Raw genomic sequence first — 25740 nt, forward strand, 5'->3', positions numbered from 1 at the left:
GCGTCCCAATACTTTTACCAATATAGTGTTTACCTCCTTAAGCCTTCTGCTGCAGTATACAAACCTGTCAGTAAAAACAGAAAAAAGAAAAAATGGACTACAAAGTTGATGATACTTCTGTTTTATAGCTATTGGACTTGGCTGGTAAAACATGAAACTAAGCAGCACCAATATAAATTATGACACAAAATCCCATGGATTTTCAGGTTGTATAGAGGAAGCATATTTTTGTGCTTTGACTGTGGATAAAAAAAGAAAAAAAAAAAAGAAAAAAGAAGAAAAAAGAAAAAAAAAACAAAAAAAAAAAAAACACAAAGCTGAGAGATGAAAAGATGAGAACTGTATATGAAATTCCAACCAAAACAGGTAAAGTGTGCCGTATTTACATAAAAAGACTCAACTGACAGCACTTTTATCAAATAATCATGCTCTAGAAACAGCTTAGAATACAGTATTTAAACTTTCTTTATGAAGCCTTCATGCAAAATTTCTTTTACTTGCCATATTAAAGCTACATTGCTCTAAAGATTATAATTCTCTGCATTAAAAAAAAGTTTTGTGCACAGGAGCTATAGCAGTTAAGTAGTCTTTTCCCTCTTAGGCTCGGTTCACATATACAAATTGGATGAGTTTTGAACTGCATCCAATTCGCATGGCATGGGAACTTAACTGGGTTTCTATTGAGCAGGTTCACAGACATGTGGGCTGGACGCAGTACGTAAAAAAAAAAGAAATAAAAAAAAAGTCCTGTGCCATTTTTAGTCCGGTTCATGAATGAATTCACGTGCCATACACTTTAAAAATTTGCACCTGAGCCAGTGAACGAAACTGCACCGGACTACTTTTAAAAAAGTCGCAATTAAACCTTGCCCAAACGTATGTGAACCAGTTTCAAATGTTTGCTTGGTAGCAATTACTCTATGCTGTTCTTTCTAAAATATAAATGAGAGAGCAGTTGAATGCAGAGGCAGCACTTGGAAAAATAACAATGTATAAACTCTGGGAGAGTTTAGAATTATCTGTGTAACTGGGAATTCTCCATCTCACTGAGATTTCAACCCTGCTCCAATAAAAGTAGTGTTCTTTACACTCCCATGGCTCTCCAGGCTTTACTTGAATAGGGCACACCCTGAGCCAATTCATCTGAATGGTTGGACTTTAGTCTTAAACCCCACAAACAGCGGGGCCTGCTGTAGTTGACCATAGGGCTGAGGGAAACCTTCAATGTACTACTAAGCAAAGCGGTTACAAGATGACTGGGAGTTCCCTTTTAAACTGAAAATACCTTTAAATAAAACCAATGAGGAATATGGCAAGCGATACCCGGCAAGATATTGAGGTGTCCCATGTATTAACACTGGTTAAAGAAGTCCCATCTATGAAAGAGACTGTAAAAATTAATTTCTAGGACATGAATTCCTATGGTAAACCCAGATAGTACAATACATCTATCGCCATAACTCAGGCAAGAGAAAAGACTTTAGAATAGTTCATCTTGACTTGCATAACACACCCTAGAGAATAGACAAAATGCTCAGTGCAGCAATTTCAAAAAGGTTGCTTATCTGCTGCACTACCGCTCTCTGTGCTCCACTCTGCATCTGGCCAGATGTACTTGTAAGCAAGGCAAACATCTATGGAAATTCCCCCAAAGAGCCAGCTACATTGCACAGGACGGAGTGTGCACTGGGCTCTGCAACTTTTAGGACAATGAAGTGTTACTCGCTGTGCTCCAGTCAAGAGATGTAGCCTGTCTGCCCCATTCCTGGAGTTCTTTATCAACAAGAATGGAACAAGTTTGGAGTTTAGATTTCTATTTACAAAAGAGCTATAGTGAAAACTCAAACCCCTGCCATCCTACCACCATCTAATACCCTAATGCTTACATCTGTATCAAAAAACAGTGCCATGGGCTCACGAGGCAGCTGGTAACGTGACCACATATCTAGGCATTCGGTTTTATCTGAACTGACATTCAGGCAGTGTTGGGTAATCAGCAGCTCTGCATGAACTCTTTGGTTGAGTGCAAGGATGCAAGGTGACCAAGACTGAGTGAGCTTATAACTATAGGTCTGTTATAAGGCCCCCACCCAATACTGTTTAATGCCGAAACAAACAATTATATTAATATTCACATTCTAAACTGCAGTGGAAAAATGACAGTTGAGATCTGCCTGTTTCGTCGTAGGTAAACGATTCATCCAAGGTATATACGTCAGATAAACTAGGACTAAATAGCCTTACTCAATAAACAGTACAAGGTGGAAAGCATTTAATGCAGATCACTGTATCCCATAGCAACCAATCCGACCACCATAAAAGTCTGATTGCCAACTATGCATACCGTACATTGCACTCAAGTCCTCACACTTATTTCTTGGTTAAGTCTGCATGTCTTCCTCAGTTAAGAATCACATTGAACGCCAGCAAGCATAATTGTTTAACATAAACACTATTCAAAATTAGGAATCCAAAACTTAAGCACACTGGCAAGTTTCTTAATAACAGTGGTCCAGCAACACCTTGGAAAGCCCTCGGAACATATCACTGACCACTACATGGATTAAGGCCACTTTCACACTTATGCGACCTAAAAATCATGCAATCTTACTCTGATTTTTTTTAACCACAATTTTGACTGGACTTGAAGAAATGCCTATGTCTATGGACCTCAAAACGCATTTAAATTGGCCCAAAGTAGTGCAGGGAGTGGGACTACTTTGAAGTCGCACAGATAGGAACGGTACTCATTGGAAATCATGGAGTACTACTTGTCATGTGACTTTGCAGTGCCAAATCGCAGGACAAGTCCCATAAGTTTGAAAGGGGCCTTAATTGTTAAGTCAAGGACAAAAGCATTTTAAAAACAAAGTTAACTGTAAATCTAAATCCTAAAAGATGATCGCTGCTGACCCAACAGGACAGTGCATTTCTCTACAATTGCTCGAGTCAACATTGCTGCACACTCACATCAGGGTTTACAGTTCCTCATACAACATTTTGCTTGTAAAATGTAGTACTCAACAGCCCAGGCTGTTAAAATAAGACACATACAAGAGATAACTGCAGCACAGGATTCAGTATGGGCACATATACACACACAATATTATATATCAGATAGGATGCTTACACAGCTTTGCATCCAAACTGCACATTATACAAGACACTACAGACCTGTCATATGCGCCATGTTCCAAGGAGGCAAAATGTTATTAAACATTTATAATGAAATTAATAGTATTCCTGTCAGAACAATATACGTCCCCACCCCTCCCCACAAATTAAAAAAACTCCTAAGATTTTTTTTTTTTGTCTTTAAGTTTAGTTAAAAGGGAAATGCAAATAGGTTTTTAGAGCTTCTGTATAAATCTCACTATTTAATAAAGTTGTAGTTTGGTTTAACACTGCTTATTGATCAAGTAAATGACTCATTGCTAATATAAAATTCCATAAAGACCATTAAAAATTCTCTACTGATATGATACTGAACCTTGAGTTGACAGTTCAAAAGGGGTTTTGTACATGTTTAGGACATATAGGAGCAGAGACTTTACAGACATCCCTACAATACCAATTGACCAGTCCACCATAGACACATAAAAAAAATTTCCAGGTAAGCGTTTTTTTTTTGTTTTTTGTTTTTTTTCTCTCTCTCATCAAGGATTTCACTGTGCAGGCAAGAACTATTCAGTATAGAAAATGCAGCTGGGAAGATTCAGATATCATCTTCCTCCTCATCCTGTGATGATCCTGCCTGGTTGCTTGCACTGGCTGAAGCAGCTGCGAGTTGTGCCTGCTGTGCAGCTTGCTGCATCTGAAGCCATTCCTGTTGGGCTAACTCTGCTTGTTGCTGTCTGGCCTAGAAGAAAACAGAATAAAGTTTTAGAAATTGCACTCTATTGTAGAGCCACAATGAAACAAACATGAACATGAAATGACTTGCTTTAATTTGTTTTCATGGGGATAAAGCATTTTGGGTCCTTTCACACGTGCTTTCCGCCCTCAGTTTTGCTCAGCGGGGAACGACCTGCCGTTCCCTGCTGAGCAGGCGGATGACAGGTCCGTCTCCGCTTACTTTGCAGAGACAGACCTGGTCAGATCCCTGCTCTCCTCTATGGGAGATCGGATGAAAAACGGACTGCCTATCCCATTTTCATCCAATCCTATCCGATCCTCCAGACGGATGGAAAACCGGGTTTCCATCCATCTGGATTTCACAGTCAGGATCAGATCAGACAGCAGCGGGCTGGTCACTGCTGACATCCGCTGCCCCATAGGGGCGCATGGAGCATCCGCTCAGGTCTGCTTGCCAAAACTGACAGGCCGACCCGATCGGAAAACCCATGTGAAAGGGGCCTTTGTATAAAATGCAACTGAAGACCCCCGTATGACAGTCTTAAAAGTATCAAATACAGTTATGAAATGATACAAAAGGCTCAAAGTGAACAAAAATTTATTTTACCTTCCCTGACTGACCCAAATCCATTTACATTTGTGTCTTACAACAGGGCTTGACAAATTCGCTTGAAATCTAGGAGACAGCTAAAAATGTTAGGAGCCAGTTTTCCTTTGCGTATGCCGAATGATTGGCTTCTATACACACAGGCCCAATGGCGCCAATTTTTATTGATAATGCCCAGCATTTGACCCGTGTATACTTTGTTTAATATCTCTCAGATGAAGTAAAGGAACACTCCAACCACCATGACCACTTCAGTGATTTGAATTGCTCAGGGTGGTAGGAGTCAAACACTGCACATGCTGGGATATTTACATTTATGTGCTGGGGGCTAGTTGCACCCCTAGCACATTTGACTTACTGCTGGCAAGTACTGCTGGTGGGAAATCCTGGCAGAGATCACTGAGCGGAGCTGGAGGAAGCATACAGAGCCGATGCTTTCTATAGCTCTATCACAGGCAGAGTGCATTTAATATCACTCCGCCTGTGACAGGACGGAGCCGGAACTACACAGAAAGCATCAGCTTCGTTCTGTCACAGCTGACGGACACCGTTCTTTCGCCTGACGTCCAAAGTCTCCTACGAAGTGCGGGAGTTTCCCGCATGCAGGCGCGGCATTGCGGGTGTCAGGGAGATTCTCGCACCTCGCAGGAGACTTGGGATGTCTGGCGACAAGATCCCTCCGGCAGTTTAACCCAGGTGCCAGGCCGCTAATTTTAGTCGCCAATGCGACCTGGCACCCGGGGTTAGTGGAGCCCTGTCTTGTTCCCCCTTCCAGACACTGCAGCTTACAGTAGGATTTCAGCAGCGGAAACAGTATTGTTAATCTAGAAAGCAGTGGGCAGGCCTATATGTGGTCAGTTGCTGATTGACAGGCTTGTGAATCAGCAGTGACAATGCTAATAGCCATGCCCCTGCATATTTATTTATCCCTCTATAGTGCAAACAGGCGCAGCACACGAGTAGCATGTAGCCTCAAATTCAACATTTTAGGATAATACTATGGCTTGCCAATATAATCAGCCCTCATACATTCCTATGGTCCCATCACTGATGGGCAGCCTTCCCTTTTGATACAAACGTGCAAGAGGTAGCAAGAATCAGGCAAGCTTCACCGCTATCTGCTTGACTTAGCCAACATTACAATTACTTCCTGTCCAAAGGACCTGAATGTCCTTAGATGGGAAGGACCTGAATGTCCTTAGATGGGAAGGGTAATATCATTGACTGAGATACTCTTAAGGGCCACCGGCTAAAGAGGCGCCGGATTACTTTTACAGGCAGTGATCGGGGAGCCCAGTAAGGATGCAACCGGTGGAATCCTGTTCATGAAACTTAGTGGGAGGAACAAATGCCGTTCCTTCTCCTGTGTGACATCAGAAACCAGAAGAAATGAGGAATTCGTCACATCTGGCTTCTGTCTGTTGTGTACAGGCTATTGCCAGCTTAGGAAAGCTTTGGCTCAAACCAATTCAAAGCTTTTAAAGGGCAGAGGAGACCCTAGATGTCTCAGTATAGAGGACCTTTCATTGCTTATCACAACAGATTTTTTTTATATTTCTTATGATAGCAATAAAAGTGATTCTGGACCAGAAAGGTTTACCCCCTTAATGACCAGACCATTTTTTGTGATACGGCACTGTTACTAAAACTGACATTTGCACGGTCGTGCGACGCTGTAACCAAATAAAATTGTTATCATTTTTTCCCCACAAATAGAGCTTTCTTTTGGTCATATTTGATCACCTCTGCGATTTTTTTTTTTTTTTACACAAAAAAAGTGACAATTCAGAAAAGAGAAATAATATAATGTATATAATTTTTTAAAACTTTTTGCTATAAAACATTACCTTAACATTACAAAAAAAAGAAAAATATGTAAAAATCAAAATTTTTCATCATTTTAGGCCTATAAGTATTCTGCTACATATTTTTGGTAATAAAAAAAGAAAATCCCAATAAGTGTATATTGATTGGTTTGCGCAAAAGTTATCGTGTCTACAAACTAGGGGAAAGATTGATGTCATTTTCAATTTATTTATTTTTTTTTTACTAGTAATAGCCGAGGTCAGCGATTTTTAGCGGGACTGTGACATTGCAGCGGACAGATCAAAAACCTGACATTTTTAACAATTTTGGGGGGGACCAGTGACATTACTACAGTAATCGGTGCTAAAAATATGCACTATTACTATACTGACACTGGCAGGGAAGGGGTTAACACCAATGGCGATCAAAGGGTTAAATGTGTCCCTAGGGGGTGTTTTCTACATATCTGGGGAATAGGATTGCTGAACGAACACAGACCTGTGTTCCTAAATAGGAGGAACACAGGATCCCTGTGTCCATTAGTGACAGAACATCAGTCTGCCGTGTTTGCATCGGCAGACCGCCATTCTGTCTCCATGAGGAGTGATTGCAGCTGCATGGCAGACATCACGCGTGCTCGCCCCCACTAGCTGTCCCGTGAAACATACAGGTATGTAATTTTGCTTGACAGAGCCGACCTGCCACCGTATAAGTACGGCGGCTGGTCGGCAAGTGGTTAAAGCACCCCTGGCCCACCGTGCTCACGCACAATGGCAAAACGCACTCAACAGTCTCACACACCTATGTAAACAGCAATTGCACCACACATGAGGTATCGCCTATCAGAACGAAAGCAATCATTTTAGGACCAGACCTCCTGTGTAACTCTAAGCTGGTAACCTGTTAAGGCTTTTAAAGCTTTGTCTATGATTTTTAGTAGTTTGGCACCCTTCCACGAGCGTGCGCAATTTTAAAGTGCGAAATGTTAGACATCTATTTACATCTTACAAAAAAAAAAAAAAAAATTGGGTTTGAAAAACATTGTGCAAATACCGAGAGACATAAGAGGAAAAAAAAAAAAAATTAAATTGCAAATCCCACCATTTTATTCTCTAGCGCCTCTGCTTTACAATTATATACTTTCTGGAAAAAAAAAATGTTTTTTTTTTTTACATCTAGGAGAGGCATGTCAGAATTGGCCCGGACTGGAAGTTGTTAAGCCTGGTACACACAGTGTTTTTTTGTTCAACCCAGCAGGCTGAATGAAAAAACAATGAAGAGGAGCTGCGATACTAACAACCCAATGTTAGTACAGCAATCTTCCCTGAAGAGCTACTACGTTCTCACAGGGGGACGCCAGAACACTCCGGTCAGTGCTGTTGATGGGGATAAGGGCCTCTTCCCCACAACCCTGGCCGGGGGTTGTAAGGGTATGCGGGTGGGGGGGCTTATCAGAATCTGGAAGCCCCCCTTTAACAAGAGGGTTCCCAGAACTTACCACCCACTTATGTAAATGAGTGTGGAGTACATAGTAGCCCTACTCATTGACCAAAAAAAGTGTCAAAATAAAAAACAGACAAATTTCTTTAGTAAAAAAACAAAAGATAAAAAACAAAAGAAAGTCCCCCCGTAGGAAATCCACCCCCAATCACAATGCCCACCACCACTCTCTCCGCTCTCGACCAAGGCTCCTGCCGTCTGACAGTTATTTAATAACCAAGGGGCGGATCCACCTGGCATGCCCTTGGTGGATGACGTCACAAGGGGGGCGTTGTCACCTTGTGACGTTACTGGGTGGACCTGCTTCTTAGTTATTGAAGAACTGTCAGACGGCGGGAGCCATGGTCGGGAGCGGAGCATTTCTTTTCTTTTTCTAGGTCGGAAGTGGCAGCGGGCATTGTGATTGACTATGGGTCTTCACAGGGGGACATTTTTTATGTTTTTTTTTTTTTAAAATAAAGGAATTGTCAAAAACTGCCTTCTGTGTTTTCATTTATTTTTGACACTTTTTTGGTGCACGAGTAGGGGTACTATGTACCACGCAGGGCCTGGTATGGATTGGAGTGGGGACTCCCTTGCCGTTTTTCTTCAAACATTATTATTTTTTTTTAATTGCGGCCATTTTTTAGTTTTTTTTTTACATTCAGCAGTGTCCCCGCTGAAAGCTGAAGACTCAAAATCGGTTATTAAGGACATGGCGGCTGGCTTCCCTCCTTAGCAACCAGCTCTTCAGACATTTAGCGGTCAGCAGGGAACCCCACTGACAGCTAATGAGTCACAGGTTTTTAAGGACGCTGGCGAGTGCTGGCTCCTAACAGATGCAAAAAGGACCGTTTGTCCGTTGACATCCGTTTAGGTCCGCTTGTGTTTTTAAATGGTAGAAAAATAGGACTTTCTTCCATTTAAAAAAACGGAGGTCAACAAAGGCTGATGCAATGGATGATCATCTGCTTGCTCATAGGAGTGTCCATTTTTCCTCCGTCAATGGACGGAGGAAAAACGGACAAACAAAACGCCTGAGTAAAAAGACCCATATAGTATACACCTACAATACTAGGCATGAAGATGCCTATAGTAAAGCTGGTGCAGATTGAAAAACTACTGTTTCTAGTCTGCCCAACTTTTTTTTTTTTTTTTTTGTGTGGCAAAACCTTTACATATGAATAAGAAATAATAATTGGCAATGTTTGCACTGGCAAGCTGTGAATTTGATTTTTTTTGCCATAAAATGACAGATATTCAATGGCAGGGCTCGACAAACCCGGGGCGCCAGGTCGCATTGGCGACTAAAATTAGCGGCCTGGCACCTGGGTTACAATGCTTGAGGGATCTTATCGCCAGACATCCCAAGTCTCCTGCGAGGTGCGGGTGTCAGGACAAGTGTCACGCCCGCATGCAAGAGACCCCCGCACCTCGCAGGAGACTTGGGATGTCAGGTGAAAGAACGGTGTCTGTCAGCTGTGACAGAATGGAGCCGATGCTTCCTGTGTAGTTCTGGCTCCGTCCTGTCACAGACAGACACTCTGCCTGGGACATGAGAGCTACAGGAAGCATCGGCTCTTTACACTTCCTCCAGCGCCGCTCAGTGGATCTCTGCCAGCATTTCCCACCAGCAGCAAGTCAAATGTACTAGAGGTGCAACTAGTCCCCAGCACATAATTGTAAATATGCAAATATGTGCAGTGTTTCTGACTCCTACCACCATGACCACTTCAAATCACTGAAGTGGTCATGGTGGTTAGAGTGTTCCTTTAATATCTGTCAGAAAAAGTAAACAAGTACACATGGGTCAAATGCCAGGCAACATCAGCCAGTTCAATAAAAACTGCCCGCCTTGGGGCATGTGTGTATGGCAGCTGGTCCGACAGAAGCTGACCTTTCGGAATTCGTGAAAGAAAACTGGCTCCTAACTTTTTTAGCAAATTTGTTAAGCCCTGTTCTATAGTCATGTTGATAAATGTTCAGCAAAAACGCATTCAATAATATTCAACAATAGTCAACAACTTTCCAATGTGCTCATTTAGCAATGCTATAATGGCGCAGAATGCTTACTTTTGCAAATAATTCTTGCTGCTGCCTTAGAAGTTCTTCTTCAGGAATGCCAAGGTTTTCTAAACGAGAACTGGCCTTTCTTCTTTTTAATGCTACTGTTTTGCACTCTTGCAGGACTTCTTTTACTTCACTGATATAGGAACCAAATCCCAAACTTTCTAGCGCTAGAAGAGAGAGAGAATAAATGAAAATTAAAACCACGTGTTAAAACAGCTAAAATTCTGTATTCTTAAAGCCTAATTCAAGGCAGGTCCTTTAAATCAACAACTGAAGTGATAAAAACACACCCTTTGATTTACATTATTCCTTCTCGTTATGTATATGAATGATGACACGTATTTGTTTTAATAATTAAAAAAAAAAATCATCTAAGTACCTTTTTTTCATAATTGATATACAGCTGTCATGTGACCAGGCTCTTTCTCAGCCTGTCTGCAGGGAAACATTAGCCGGAGGCACTTCTAGTCCTCTGCTGCCGATCACATGTTTAAAAAAAAACAAAAAAAAAAAAAAGCCTTTGGAATACAAAGGAAAAATACATAAATATCAAATAAATGTTTCAAATCATCATACAAATATTTGAACCCAAATCTTTATTTTTGTGCATAAACATGGAGTGTGCTATCCAGGGGGAGATTCTGCAAATCACTGCCCCTTAGACAAAGTCGCCTATCATTTAAGTCTCTTCAAAGTCACGCTAAAAAGTCGCTCCTTCATGGGGCAACTATCTGGCTCTTACTGTTTGTATTATATGGATGTTAGAATTGTGATATATAAACAAGACCTGCGACCAGTGAAATTTAGCCTATGAACAGCAGATGGCGCACAAACAGAGAAAGAACTTTCTGCTCAACATACAAATACAAATGCTTAAAGAGACCCTGTCACCAAAGCATTAATTTTAAAGAAAAGAAAAAAAAAAATTCTATAGGATGTGCATTTATCATATTTTAACCATGTTATTTACATGTAAATGACAGCACTAGGCTCGTCCGTTCAAATACCAACCAAGGTAAACTGCCTGGCGTTTGCATGTGCTCCCTTTGCCTGTATGGGCTTCCTCTCCCATTCCAAAGACATGATGGTAAATTTATTGGCTCCTTTCTAAATTGGTCCTAGTATGTGTATGTATGAATGCGAGTTGGGGACCTTAGATTGTATGCTTGATCAGGGCAGGGACTGGTGTAGATGTACAATATACACTAGGGCTTGACAAACCCCAGACGCCAGGTCACAATGGCAAAAAAAAAAAAAAAAAAATTCGTCCTGGCCTCTTGGCTGCTGCCCGAATGCTGCACTCGGGCGGCACTCAGACACAGGTGAGGGCGCCCCTTTAGGCAGAAGAGGGCTTGTCTGTAGGTCTGGAAGAACCCGCTCTCTGTGACAAGATACCTCGCACCTGGCAGCCTGTGGAGATAGAGTACTCTTCCCCCCTGTAAGACCCTTAATGATATCATCCAGGAAGATGCTCCGAAGGACCACTTCTGCCACAGACAGCCCAGAAACCAAGGGAGCCGCATCTAGAGAGGCACCACAGACAAACTGCAACCGGGTGGGCCCCGCTCTAGACACATCACCTCTCCCCTGGAATGGGTGTGCTGTCGGCCAGGAGGAACGCTGCGACTCAGGCTGAGACCAGGTCATGTGCGTCCTCCCGAGACATTCAACTCGCAGGCCAGCCCCCATCCAGTGGGGCTAATATCGTGGCCGACCTAGCGAGCAGCGTAGGCCTGCATGCACTCAATGGCTGGACTGGGGAGACCTTGAGGATCTAGAATAAGGAGGAAAAAAATTCCATTTCAAAAAAGGAAAAATGCTAGGACCAGACATCCCAGTAAGGAACTAGGGCCTAACTAGGCAGAAGAAAAAAAAAATGCCTATAGCAGGAAGTGGTGAGTATACACCCTGAACTGCCCCATAGGCGTGGTAAAGATTTTTTTTGCCTAGTGTCCTACTCCTGTAAGGGACAGCATAATCCAATGGTCAAGAAGGTTCTGGAGCTGTGTCCGTCAACGAACGAAAGAAAAATACACATTTAAAAAAAAAAAAAAAAAAAAAAAAAAAAGATGTGCATTTTATTTTCATTTATTTATTTTTAAGTGAACTTATTCTTTAACATTTAGGATGTCCAAAGGCATTCTAACTGAGGGGTAGTGAAAATACCAACAGGTCTGAGAAACCACAACAGAAAAACTAAGGACTACCTGTAGCTTGAAAAGCGGTCTAAAAAGGACCTCAAAAACTAAGCTGGCATTAGCCAAAGCTGAAACTGCCACCTGGCAGAACTTAGAACATAAGACAAGGCAAGGAGGCAGCCCTAGGAAACAGTAGCCTGACACTAAAAAGCACTCACAAATCTAGTAGTTTACGGGGAAGGGTGGAACCCGATGTTTGAGAATATAAACTTGGATGATGGCCTACCTGAGGCATCTAGAGATGATAGAATGAGAAGAGGGAGCCCCCTTATGGGGTCCATACAGGCCGACAGAAAGGGAATCAAGTCCTCCTGAAAAGCAGTGGCGGAGAGATTGACACACAGCCTGAACCACATCTAGGCAATGCATGGGCGATTGTTTTTCCATCCCTCTGGCTCCAGTTCACCAAAAAACAATGTAATGGTTGAGGTGAAAGGCAGAAACTATTGATTCAAGGAGACAGTTCATGCCTCAATGCCACCTTGTCCCTATGCACATCCTGAAAGGGTTACTTGCAGGAAAAGGCCACCAGTTCAGACACTCACCTTGCAGAAGTAATGGCTACAATGAAAAGCTCCTGAGGACAGTAAAGAGAGGAAGGTCTCTAATGGGTTCAAACGGCAGTTTATAAAGCACAAAGAGAACCAGATTCAGATCCCAATGAGTACAGGGGGAACAAACAAAGGGAGCTATATTGGAGATGTCTAGTGATGCTGAAAATAATCAGCTGAACATAAAGGTTTTCAGCATTGTGCTGAATAAAAAAAAAATGCCTATAATAGCTGTCGAAAGCACAACCAATTTTGCTGTGATTTTACCGTGTTTTTCATAGGTCATGTGACTCAAAACATGCATCAAAAATGAAACAGGTGCATTTTTTTATGTGTTCTTGCTGCGTTTTTAATGCATTTAAATGGGGAGGTACATGTTTTTTTCTGTGCAGTATTTTTAATGGACCAAATATGCAGCAAGCAGGATTTTTAAAACAGCTTCAAAAGGTGCCGATAAGGGGCGACAATAGATTCATGATATTATAAAGTCAAATAAATTTATAAAAAATATATACATTTTTAAAAAAACAAAAAAAAAAAAAAAATTCTGTTTTGGCCAAGTTCACCCCGAATTTGTTTTCAGCGCCACAATTTTCATTTCGGTTCACCACTAGATAATTCCTGTACAAAATTTCTTAATCACTTACGCACCACCCGCCGCAGTTTTACACCGGTACTTTGACATTAAATAGCGGGGTAATGGCTGCAGATAGCCCGGTATTTAATTTTTTTAAATGGCAGGCAGTCCGCTTAAGCATAAAAGTGGTCCCAGTGATTGGCAACGGGATCACTTTTATGGGCGGTGGGAGAGGTGCCCACCCCCCTGGCCCGGTTGTTTTCCCCGGGGCCGTCGGTAGCAGGGAAAACAATCCGGCAAGATGGCCCCCACTCGACTCTAGGGCCTTGGAGGACCAGAAGTACATTATATGTCACTTCCTCCCAACGGCCTTAAAAGGGCCCATTTTTCTTTTCTTGCAGATGTGAGATCTGAGGTATTTTTGAAGAGGACCTGTCCTGCCTATTTATGATACAAGGGATGCTTATATTCCTTGTATTCGGAATAAAAGTGATCTAAATTTATTTTTTGTGTGCAGGAAATGCACAAGATTCGCTTGCCGCAATCGAACACCCATACAATGCGATTCAGGTGCGGGGGGGGGGGGGAGAGAGTCCTGCACCATTTTAACGTGGATGCATTGCGATTTGAGCCATATAAAATGTACACACGCGCAGACATTGCATGTGATGTGTGCACAGGAACGCAGTGCGATTACTGTGCGAGTAACATGCGGTGTTCCGCACGCACTAGTGTGAACCCAGGCTAAAAATTTAGGAACAATCGTCATGAATTTACTTTCATATACAAAAAAAGGACTGTTTAATGTGCATACAGTACATTTTGATAAGCGGTGCAGTAAACCATTTAGTGACCTCAAAACCGATTTGACCATAAAAATGGCAACCAAGGTCTCCACTCCTCCCAGGCATAGCACCTTCCATTAGGCAAAGCTTCAGTTTGCTAGTGTGTAAGTGCCGGGTCACACTTATGCGATGCGGGAAGGCTGCGAATTCGCAGCCTGTTCCCGCATTGCAAACGCACCCTTGGCAGTTCACACTGCTATATGCGATACGCTGGGGGTGTCAATGAAATGTTAACGACACCACCAGTTTGATCGCATATCGCAGTGCGATCTTTACAGTTCGCACAGGATCGGATCGCACAAGTGTGAACCACTGTGCGATCCGATCCTGATGCGGCTGAAAAAAAGGGTCCTGTGCGACTTTGGTGCGGGTGCAGTGCGAATTTAGCCATACAAAGTGTATGGCTGAATTCGCACCGCACAGCCGATCGCATGTAATGAAGGAGCAGTGCGCTCCGATATTATATGCGATCGCCGCAGCCGCAAGAGTGTGAACCGGCACTTAAGCTGATGGTCACGTCTGTGCAGCAGTCTGCAAGAAAACAGCTAGCTTCTCAACAGTTCCATTAGGGATTAGAAGTAGGGCTGCAACTAACAATTTTCATAATGGATTAGTTGGCTGATTATTGTTTTGATGAATCGGATAAAATAGAAAATCAAAGTGTGGTGTATAATAGAGCTATTATGTAAAGTTTTTTTTTTTTTTTTATTTAAAGACAGTTTATTCTTAAATATATATCTCTATGCAGTGGTCAATACAAATAACCAGCTATACGATGCACTCAAATCCCAATAGCTTGTACATGTATTTAAACTATCAGGTGCTAAAGGGGTGTGACCGTATATTAACACTACAAATTCTTGATGGACTATGTGTGAAATAAATATCCCCGTTTTTCATTGCATAGTTTGCTGGAAAGGGTATAGCAGTGTGCAGAGGGTCCATCCGGAATTTGTAGCCATTTTGTGAGGAAGCAAAATATCTAATGTACTCTAACAGACAGAAGAGATTTATATACTAGTGTTGCACCGATACCGGTATTGGTGCAGATACTAAGCATTTGCACTTGTGCAAATGCTCCGATACTAAAACTGATACTTTTTTGCGATTCCATTCACTTGCGTTGAGTTCTGTTAAATGTAGTCGCAAATAAAATCAGGAGGTCCAAATCGCACTGATCTGCGGCTTTGAAATCACGCTGAAGTAGCGCAATTTCAAAGCTACAGAAGAACTGTTCCTCATATTTAAAAAGAAAAACGGTAGAAATGTTTCATTTGTCTAAAAAAGAGAAAAAAAAATATGCAAGGTAAAAAACAAAAAAATCTGTCTTTAGAATCCTATAAAAACACTTCCTTTTCCTTGGCAGGACTACATATCCCATGAGACATTGCTCCTCACATTCACAAGCTTACTGACATGTACGGAGGGTGTACTGAGCTGTATTGTGTGCTGCACTGTGTATACTGACATGTACGGAGGGTGTACTGAGCTGTATTGTGTGCTGCACTGTGTATACTGACATGTACGGAGGGTGTACTGAGCTGTATTGTGTGCTGCACTGTGTATACTGACATGTACGGAGGGTGTACTGAGCTGTAGGTGGCTGCACTGTGTATACTGACATGTATGGAGGGTGTACTGAGCTGTAGGTGGCTGCACTGTGTATACTGACATGTATGGAGGGTGTACTGAGCTGTATTGTGTGCTGCACTGTGTATACTGACATGTATGGAGGGTGTACTGAGCTGTATTGTGTGCTGCACTGTGTATACTGACCTGTACGGAGGGTGTACTGAGCTGTGTTGTGTGCTGCACTGTGTATACTGACATGTACGGAGGGTGTACTGAGCTGTGTTGTGTGCTGCACTGTGTATACTGACCTGTATGGAGGGTGTACTGAGCTGTAGGTGGCTGCACTGTGTATACTGACATGTATAATGGTTCTGTGTATACTGACATGTATAATGGTTCTGTGTATACTGACATGTAGAGGGTGTACTGAGCTGTAGGTGGCTGCACTGTGTATACTGACATGTATGTGTTCTGCACTGTATTTCCTAATATGTAAATAAATAAATGCTTTCTGTATGGAGGCCAACTAATCGATTATGAAATTAGTTGACAGGCTACCGTAGCTTTTTTTCAGAACCATTGTCCTAAAGGCTTGTCGTTGCTCAGAGGTATGGTACCCAGGCCCTGCACCAGGTGATGTGGGGACAGCCTGTATGGTTTGCCGATTTACACTGGACCTTGTGGAACAAGGCCATGTACAATGATGTATTGCATTGTGGACCAGTAGGGTGCTATACAAGTCCATGGCAGTGACCTCCTTGCAGGGAAGCGAGTCCCTGAAGGCCCCCTAGGGGTTCCTGCAGGAGAGCACTGATTGCCCGGGGTTAGTCCCTGCTGGTATCTCTGATCACTCTGAAGACCCCTGGATTCAGATACCTTTCCACTACCTGCCGACAGCTCACAAACCTTTTAAATGATTTGCAGAAGAAACTGCAATTCCTTTCTGCTCAAAGAAACATCATGTCTCCCACAAATTACAGAGTGGGGCTCCAGTGCCCCTTTTCTGTTGAGGTAAGCTACATTACAATAAGGCTAAAATAGAATGCTCAAAAAAAAAAAACACACACACACACACACACACACACACACACACCACAGGGTGGGGAACTTGATTATATGGGTACCCATCCCCCGGCTCTCACATGTGTGTAAGCCCCTAGGCGTTAATAGATTCTTTACCACTAAAATCTGTTTTTCTTGAAATAAGGTATCATTACTGTGGAGCCTACAGAAACCTGGAAGAAGTCCCACACCTGAAGTGTCCTCTGAACTGCAGGGATGCAAAATGTCAGGAAACCTAAGGTGGACATCAATAGTCTGATAGTCACTGGTCAATTGTTTTGCAACTGACTCAGAACAGTATAAGAGCCCATTCACACTAGCACGACTTGTGAGGCGACTTGTGTAGCCCCAGGACGCTTGACATAAAAGCAATGTTAATCAATTAGTGCCGTCTTAATTGGCACTACTGAAGTCGCTCCGACTTCAGAAAAGGGTCCTGTACTACTTTGAGGCGACCTGTGATCCGACTTGTCCCATATACTTCAATGGGAGTCGCCTCCTTATCTTAATTGACACGACTTGTTATCAGACTTTCCAGGAAGAAGAAAGAGATTAGCCAGGCATTCCCCACAGACAAGGTCGCCTGTCTCTTCAAAGTAGTGCCCAAGTCTCTTCCCAAGTCTCTTCCCAAGTCTCTTCCCAAGTCTCTTCCCAAGTCTCTTCCCAAGTCTCTTCCCAAGTCTCTTCCCAAGTCTCTTCCCAAGTCTCTTCCCAAGTCTCTTCCCAAGTCTCTTCCCAAGTCTCTTCCCAAGTCTCTTCCCAAGTCTCTTCCCAAGTCTCTAAACAAGTCTCTTCCCAAGTCTCTAAACAAGTCTCTAAACAAGTCTCTAAACAAGTCTCTAAACAAGTCTCTAAACAAGTCTCTAAACAAGTCTCTAAACAAGTCTCTAAACAAGTCTCTAAACAAGTCTCTAAACAAGTCTCTAAACAAGTCTCTAAACAAGTCTCTAAACAAGTCTCTAAACAAGTCTCTAAACAAGTCACAGGGCGACTTTCTGGTCGTGGCAGTGGTAGTGTGAACCGGCTCTCAACCTCCAGAATTTTATCTTCTGGTAGAAATATTTTGAGTCTGGGAAATCATTGAATACACCAGGATAGTTTGTGAGAGAAGGAGGCATGATTTCGATATTTACCAGCCATCCCAGTCTTCTCATCCTATTCCGTGTTCTTGATATTTTGATGCATTTGTTCCAAAGCCTGGCCAAGAAGTAGAAGATTACCTATATAGCAATCATGGATTTAAGGAAAGTGCTTCTCCCACCACCTTGGAGAACATCCTCGGGGCTAGAGAGTGGAGACAGCCCAAATTGGGAGCTTGCTGGGCAGTGAACTGTCTTTTTATTCCGTAAATATAGCTATTTTATACTCAAGGTATTACAGATAATTTTTAGGCACATGCTAACCTATTTCAGGAAACTCCACCTTTCAAATAAACACAAATAGTCATATCAAGCAATTGTCTCTGCATTGCCTATGGAACAAGCTAGAAGCGGTAGGGGTATGCAAATGAACTAAAAACATTGACTAAAGATATCTACAAGTAACAAAATGCCAGTCTTTTCCCCGTGGTCTTACATATAGAGTTTCTTTCTAAAAAGGTAACACATGTAAGAATTCTAATTGTGTGCTCTCTTTCTGCAGGCTCAGTAAAATGTTAGGTTGTATACCAGTATTGAAAGTGTTAAACTAACCACTATCAGTTTCTTTAGAAAAAAAAAAAAAAAAAACCTGTTTCCTTCCAGCCTACTCTGGTTATTTTTTCAATTTTGTGATACTTTCCACTAAAATACTTAAGTTGCACTGAAGTCATAGCAGTAAGCCTTTCATATTTAAATACCTGCATGCTGTGCATTATAAATGACCATGAGGCTTTTTAATTTTATATTGTCAGCACCACCCAGCATATATTCCCAGGTGTGCTATGCCTGTAACTTGTTTACTACATACATAGTGCTTGCATCTTCTAACTTTAAAAAAAAAAAAAAAATTCAATAAAAACGGCTACTGTAAAAAAAAAAAAAAAAAAAAAAAAAAAAAACACACCACGACAACAGATTACTAAAAATACACAAATTCTCTTGCTACATGCAGAGATCGAAACCAGACACCATTTTCTCTAGTGAAAGCTGTCATAGTTCAATCTTCTGAAACTGCAGTAAATTAGTGCCTGCTGGAGAAGGAAAATGATCATGCAGTTTATTGGTGCGGTTTACACATACACAAAGACAAGTTACAGGAGAAATTAAGAAGGTATGTTCTACATTTTTGTGGAACCCTGTATAAACAGCTCAGGTGTCTAATTACCAACAAATATTTACATAAACTCCATATGATCTTGGATGGTGTGTTTGCCTTCTGGGCTCTAACTCTGTACAGGTAAACTGCCAGCATAGAATTAGAATATACTAAACAGAACCTTATTCTGCACACTGGTCTTTCACCAAACAAAAAAAAAATAAAAAAAAATAATCTATACAGTTGTGTTTACCAAACACATGCCCTACAAATATTCAACATTTGACTCTTCAAGGCTAAGAATAATGCAGTTGCTTTATCTAGCAAGCTGTCAGCAGGCTTCTGATTTATAGACACAAAATGTGATATATTTCTAGCTCCATAAAGTGGAACTTCTCCACAGGCCTCTGGGGAAGGCAATGGGCAGATTGCCACCTGCTAAGTGATGTGCAGACAGGGCTGCTCTGGGTTAGCCATCAACAGAAGCAGGAAAATGAACAGTTTACATAATACGTTTTTTATTGGCAGAGTACATCAAAATCACAAGCTTCTAAGACAACACACTTCTCCACACTTCTATGGAGCAACAGCGGTGAGCCTATTCAATGACAAGCAAGGGCCAAGATGTCAGAGAAATCAATTCGAATTTTTGAGTGTTCACAGATTATCTTTAACAGATAGTAATTTTGACTTTCACGTGCTTTTTTACTACTGCTTTTTCACATATGGATATGGGAGGTTTCCTTTAACTGGCAGTGTGTACAGAAACTCTAAGGAATAGACAGCCTTGTAATGCCAGAACAATCAAGCACAGTTACAATACAGCACCTGCAGGTTTTGCATGTGGAGGAAAAAATAAAAATCAGTCAGGATTCAGAAAAGTCTCATTGAAAAATATTGCTACTTATGACACATGCATTGTTTTGCGTTAAAACACAAAAAGTGTCACACACACAGGTGTGCGTCAATACATAAATCTGGGCACAGACTGAGCACTGTCTCATAGGAAACACAAGGCTGTGGATGTTTTGATTTAAAATTGTTAAAGTGGAGTTCCACCCTATTTTTATACTTACCTCCATCTTCTCGCTCCGGGTCACCTGAAAAAGAAATGGATAATCGCATATTTTTTTTTTACTTACCTCGTAGCGAAGAAAAAATACTTACCTTACTTCCTTCTTCCTCCTTCCTCGGCCGCGGCCCGTCGTCACTTCCTGGCTCTGCAATGATTCCTGGGAGCTGGACGTCATAGCTCCCAGGAATCATTGCGCCTGCACCGGCCCCGACGTCAGTTCCGGGTCGCGCGCGTCATCCCCTTCTAAACAGCTTCTGGGCATGCCCAGAAGCTGTGGAGGGATGACGCGCGCGACCCGGAAGTGACGTCGGGGCCGGCGCAGAGCATCGTGGGACCAAAGAAGGCGGAAAAAGACGCCAAAGAGGATCTCGCTGGCTTCAAGCTGCCCACATCCGAGATGGCAGCGCTGGACAAGACGTTTGCAAGGTAAGTATTTGTCCTAACAGGTAAGTGCAACCCGGGACAGATCAGAGGCTAGCCATTGTGGAATGTACTAGCCCTGACTGTCCCGGGGGTATTAAAAAAAAAAAAAAAAAAAAAAAAAAAAAAAAAATCCAGGGTGGAACTCCGCTTTAAGGTCTGGAACCTTTTAGGTCCCAGATGGCTATAACAAGACCAAGCTATACAGGTATAGTTTAAAGCAGATATAAAGATAGTTGATATGACACTCTGTTCTTTGCACACTGCCATCAGCAAATTCAAATACTGATGAGTCAAATCTGCCCACACATCAGCCAGACACGTCCCAGGTGTAGGTTTGGCCCACTCACAGTCAGTATAAATTAACCATACATAGAAGGATGACTGCATTCAGCTGATAGGAAACCTTTTTTTATCCCAACCATAACAGAATAAAAGCTATTGAACATTTCTCAGCACTCTCTTAAGAATTTTTATTTTGCTCACACTTTAAGTCATTCCATTGAATGCCTTCATGCTTCTACATATGCTGATTCTCATTAAAGGTGTCATACTCTAGTGGATGACCATAAAAATTTTTTCGAAATCAAAAACCGTAACTAGGGATGCACCGAAATGAAAATTGTGGGCCGAAACCGAAAATGCAGGATGCCCTTGGCCGAAAACAAAAATGACTTTTCCCCCCCAATTATTTTAAAATTGAACAGGGGCATGCGCCAGAAACAGGCAGCGACGTACACCTGTGTAGCTGCCACCCTGTCGCAGTATATGTACTGTGACGGGTTGGCAAGTGGTTAATTACCAATGGTATTTGTATTATGCAGAATGAGGGGGTTAATGTATTGCCACTGCTGGTCACTGATGCATTAGTGAACGACCAGGGGCAGTTAATTAACCCCTTTGTCCTGCATTAGTGCAACCAGTGTCAGTGTTAATTAACACTGGTTGCACTGATACTGGTTGCACTAATGCAGCACAAAGGGGTTAATTAACTGCCACTGGTCGTTCACTAATGCATCAGTGACCAGCAGTGGCAATACATTAACCCCCTCATGCTGCATAATACAAATACCATTGTATGTGCCATAATAATACATATACCATTGGTAACCTCGTCTCAGCCCCCCCCCCCCAACCTGCCTCAGTGCCCCTCCCCACCCCAATGATGCGATCTCTTTACTTGTCGGCACCTCCATGTCACAGGCAGGCAAACTCTCCGCTCCTCCTGTGTCCTTCCTTTCAAACGTCCCGCCTCTGGCCTGCAGTCCCCCTCCCGGTGACATCACTACTACGACTATGTGTATAAATGAACTAACACACCAGGCGGGCAGGCGAGCGGCCGCTAATAGCTATAACTAAGTGAGCCCTTCACTTTCCTGTCAGCGGAGATATCTGCCCGATAGGGAAGTGAAGGGCTCACTTAGTTATAGCTATTAGCGGCCGATCGCCGAGTGTGTTAGTTCATTCATACACACAGTCATAGTAGTAACATCACAGGGAGGCAGACCGCCGGCCAGAGGCGGGACTTTTGAATCCTGCACTGCGCCCCTGGGGCGGCCATCATTAATATTGGTATTTTTAATCCATTTTCGACCGAAATGGAATAGGCACATTTTCGGCCGAAAATTTTGGTGCACCACTAACCGTAACAGAAGATTGATAAACGGGGACTGAATATTTTCCAGCTGTCTCACAAATTCTCTAAGCAGCTATTAACGAGTTTAGAATCTATGGCCTGGTTCACAAGTAGAGATGGGCTCAGGTGTGTTCAGATCCTATTCCCAACACACCTAAACAATCCCGCCAGGAAGCCGTAACTGCACACCACCAATCACGAGCAGCATGTGCAGCTGCTGACCTGGAAATGTCTCTCTGCCTATGATTGGCGGTGTGCAGTGACGGCTTCCTGGCGGGATTGCTCAGGTGAGTTCAGACTAGGAACCGAACACGCCTCAGCCCATCCCTTTTCAAAAGGGCATATTTATGTGTACAAATGTGCAAACAGCTATAACAAATATGTGAAGCACTGCATAACTTGATGGCACTTTAGAAGTACCTTAAGTAAATAAATCTTTGCCCGCATAGGATGCACAGTTGTTTGGCGCATCTGCAGGCAGGCAGTGTTATTTATGTCTATTGAGACACAGCCGCTGGACCCAATCTGTCAGCCATGCAGGTCTGTGTTCCTGAACGCACAGTGTTGGAGACACACACCTGCACAGCTGTCAAATTGGAAGCAGCGGCTATGTCACTGCAGCAATGCGTCCCAATAAATATGAATGGGACTGACTGCAGCTAGGTGAACTTATTCTTAAAGTGGGGGATGCTTTCAGATCAGTGCAGTAGGGATTTCTCATGAAGGTCTGACAGACACTGACTCTAACATCTGATGGAGGTCTAACAGACCCCGGTTCTCTAAGATTATGTCCACACTATTGCGGCTGGTGCAGCTCGTGCTTGCGTGACCACAACAACCCATCATTTGCTGAACCTGTGGGAAACAAGGAAAAAGTTCAAAACCATTCTGCGCTTGCACCATGTGGTTTCATGCACCCGAAAACATGCTGTGCTTTTTTTATGTGTTAGAAAGTAATGGCACCCCTAAACATCTGCTACAGAGCTCTAGAAATGCAGTCTTGCATCCACAATAGTGTGAACCTAGCCTTACATCTGATGAAGGTCTGGAGGTCCGGAAGTCCCTCTGCCATCAGATGGAGGCCCGGAGGTCCCCAGTCCCTCTACCATCTGATGGAGGTCCGGAGGTCCCCAGTCCCTCTACCATCTGATGGAGGTCCGGAGGTCCCCAGACCCTCTACCATCTGATGGAGGTCCGGAAGCCCCCAGTCCCTCTACCATCTGATGGAGGTCCGGAAGCCCCCAGTCCCTCTACCATCTGATGAAGGTCCGGAAGCCCCCAGTCCCTCTACCATCTGATGGAGGTCCGGAAGCCCCCAGTCCCTTTACCGTCTGATGGAGGTCTGGAAGTCCCCAGTCCCGCTACCATCTGATGGAGGTCTGGAAGTCCCCAGTCCCGCTACCATCTGATGGAGGTCTGGAAGCCCCCAGTCCCGCTACCATCTGATGGAGGTCTGGAAGCCCCCAGTCCCTTTACCATCTGATGGAGGTCTGGAAGTCCCCAGTCCCTTTACCATCTGATGGAGGTCTGGAAGCCCCCAGTCCCGCTACCATCTGATGGAGGTCTGGAAGTCCCCAGTCCCTCTACCATCTGATGGAGGTCTGGAAGTCCCCAGTCCCTCTACCATCTGATGGAGGTCTGGAAGTCCCCAGTCCCTCTACCATCTGATGGAGGTCTGGAAGTCCCCAGTCCCTCTACCATCTGATGGAGGTCTGGAAGTCCCCAGTCCCGCTACCATCTGCTGGAGGTCTGGAAGCCCCCAGTCCCTCTACCATCTGCTGGAGGTCCAGAAGCCCCCAGTCCCTCTACCATCTGCTGGAGGTCCAGAAGCCCCCAGTCCCTCTACCATCTGCTGGAGGTCCAGAAGCCCCCAGTCCCTCTACCATCTGCTGGAGGTCCAGAAGCCCCCAGTCCCTCTACCATCTGCTGGAGGTCCAGAAGCCCCCAGTCCCTCTACCATCTGCTGGAGGTCCGGAAGCCCCCAGTCCCTCTACCATCTGCTGGAGGTCCGGAAGCCCCCAGTCCCTCTACCATCTGATGGAGGTCTGGAAGTCCCCAGTCCCTTTACCATCTAATGGAGGTCTGGAAGCCCCCAGTCCCTCTACCATCTGCTGGAGGTCCGGAAGCCCCCAGTCCCTCTACCATCTACCATCTGATGGAGGTCTGGAAGTCCCCAGTCCCTTTACCATCTAATGGAGGTCTGGAAGCCCCCAGTCCCTCTACCATCTGATGGAGGTCTGGAAGCCCCCAGTCCCGCTACCATCTGATGGAGGTCTGGAAGCCCCCAGTCCCGCTACCATCTGATAAAGGTCCCGGGGGTCTGACATGTGCAGGCCTCAGTGTATGTATATCTATATGCTCAGCTTCTATCAGACTGGCAAGAAAGCCCCACATCCTATCTCATGTGATGGGTGATAGAGATCTCTGATGGAGATCTGGTAGTTGTGCTGTCACTTTTTCTCCCACGATGGATAGCATTACATGGAGAGGGTTTAGGTAAAGGCTGCACTGGAGGAGAGGATGGGGACACAGACTTGAGGACCTCATATCTCCCTCCGCCCCTCCCCCTTACCCTGGATGACATGCTCCGGGGAGATGGTCTTCTTCTCGGACTTGTTGCAGATCTCATTGGCCTCGGAGGAGATGAGGTGGATGAACTCGGTGCAGCAGTTGACTACCAGTTCCCGGGCATCGTTGGCCACCCGCACGCTGGGCAGAGTCTCTTTGATCATCTTGTTGATGGCAGCCCGGGGGATGGTGAGGTCGTCATCGTTCCCAGAAGAGGAGGCCATGTCTCCGGGGCTGCGGGGGGAGAGGGCGCTGACACCGGGGAGGGGGCGCGGAGGACCCTATAAAAACAAAGCCGAGGAATGCACGCAGGCCTCGCTAAAAGAACGGAGAGAGAAGACGGCGCCGGCTCCCTGCTCCTTTTCCTCCTCACAACATGGTCGGGGCTCCGAGGCGTCACGCCGGGGACCAGGGGACACGGCTCGTTGGTTATAGAGGCGGCGGGCTGGTGCCGGTCACGGGAACATCCCGGCGGCGAGAGCCTTCTCCAACCGGAAGCGGCGTCTGGGGGGAAGCGCGGCGTACTGCTCTCCACTTCCGGGAGCGCACCCACGTCCAGGTTACCATGGCTGTGCCGCGCTGGCGCGTCGTGACGTAACACGCTGCGGGCTTTTTCCATAGAGGGGAGTTTGCGGGGGTGATAGTGGCGGTGCTGTGAATAGTGGGGTGAGGGACGGAGAGTAATGCTGTGAGGTGTAGTAGGATAGCCCAGCCAACCCAGGTCATATCTGGGCGGTGTTCCTGAAGTCCCACATTGAAATAGAAGCCACCATTGGAGTTCTGACTATTGAGTTTTTCCCTGCTTCATGCAGCCTTCTATCCAATGAGGAGAGTGCTTCAATATTCCCCATTGAGGTGTATGCATATTATTATTATTATTATTATACAGGATTTATATAGCGCCAGCAGTTTGCGCAGCGCTTTACAATGTGAGGGAAGACAATACAGTTACAATACAATTCAATACAGGAGGAATTAGAGGGCCCTGCTCATTAGAGCTTACAATCTAGAAGGGAGGGTCAAGTGAAACAAAAGGCAATAACCGTGGGGGATGGGCTGATGGAGAAAATGGAGGTATATTTGTTAGGTGTGGGTAGGATAGGCTTCTCTGAAAAGGAGGGTTTTCAGAGATTGCCTAAAAGCTAACAGAGTAGAGATGATCGGACAGATAAGGGTAAGGAGTT

At 44.1% G+C, this 25740-nt stretch overlaps 1 protein-coding gene across 1 annotated transcript; it reads right to left on the reverse strand.

Moving 5' to 3' along the window:
* Nucleotides 1-3653: 3653 nt before the first annotated feature.
* On the reverse strand, nucleotides 3654-25181 carry DR1 (down-regulator of transcription 1). The gene is made up of 3 exons (XM_082265871.1): nucleotides 24561-25181; nucleotides 9821-9984; nucleotides 3654-3859 (listed from the first exon to the last, which is right to left on the reverse strand). Exons 1-3 carry the CDS (start codon nucleotides 24778-24780, stop codon nucleotides 3716-3718), a joined length of 528 nt encoding a protein of 175 aa, XP_082121997.1. The 5' UTR covers nucleotides 24781-25181; the 3' UTR covers nucleotides 3654-3715.
* Between the last annotated feature and the right edge of the window lie 559 nt (nucleotides 25182-25740).

This window comes from Pelophylax lessonae, assembly GCF_965119305.1.
Source record: "Pelophylax lessonae genome assembly, chromosome: 8".
Taxonomy (NCBI): Eukaryota; Metazoa; Chordata; class Amphibia; order Anura; family Ranidae; genus Pelophylax; species Pelophylax lessonae.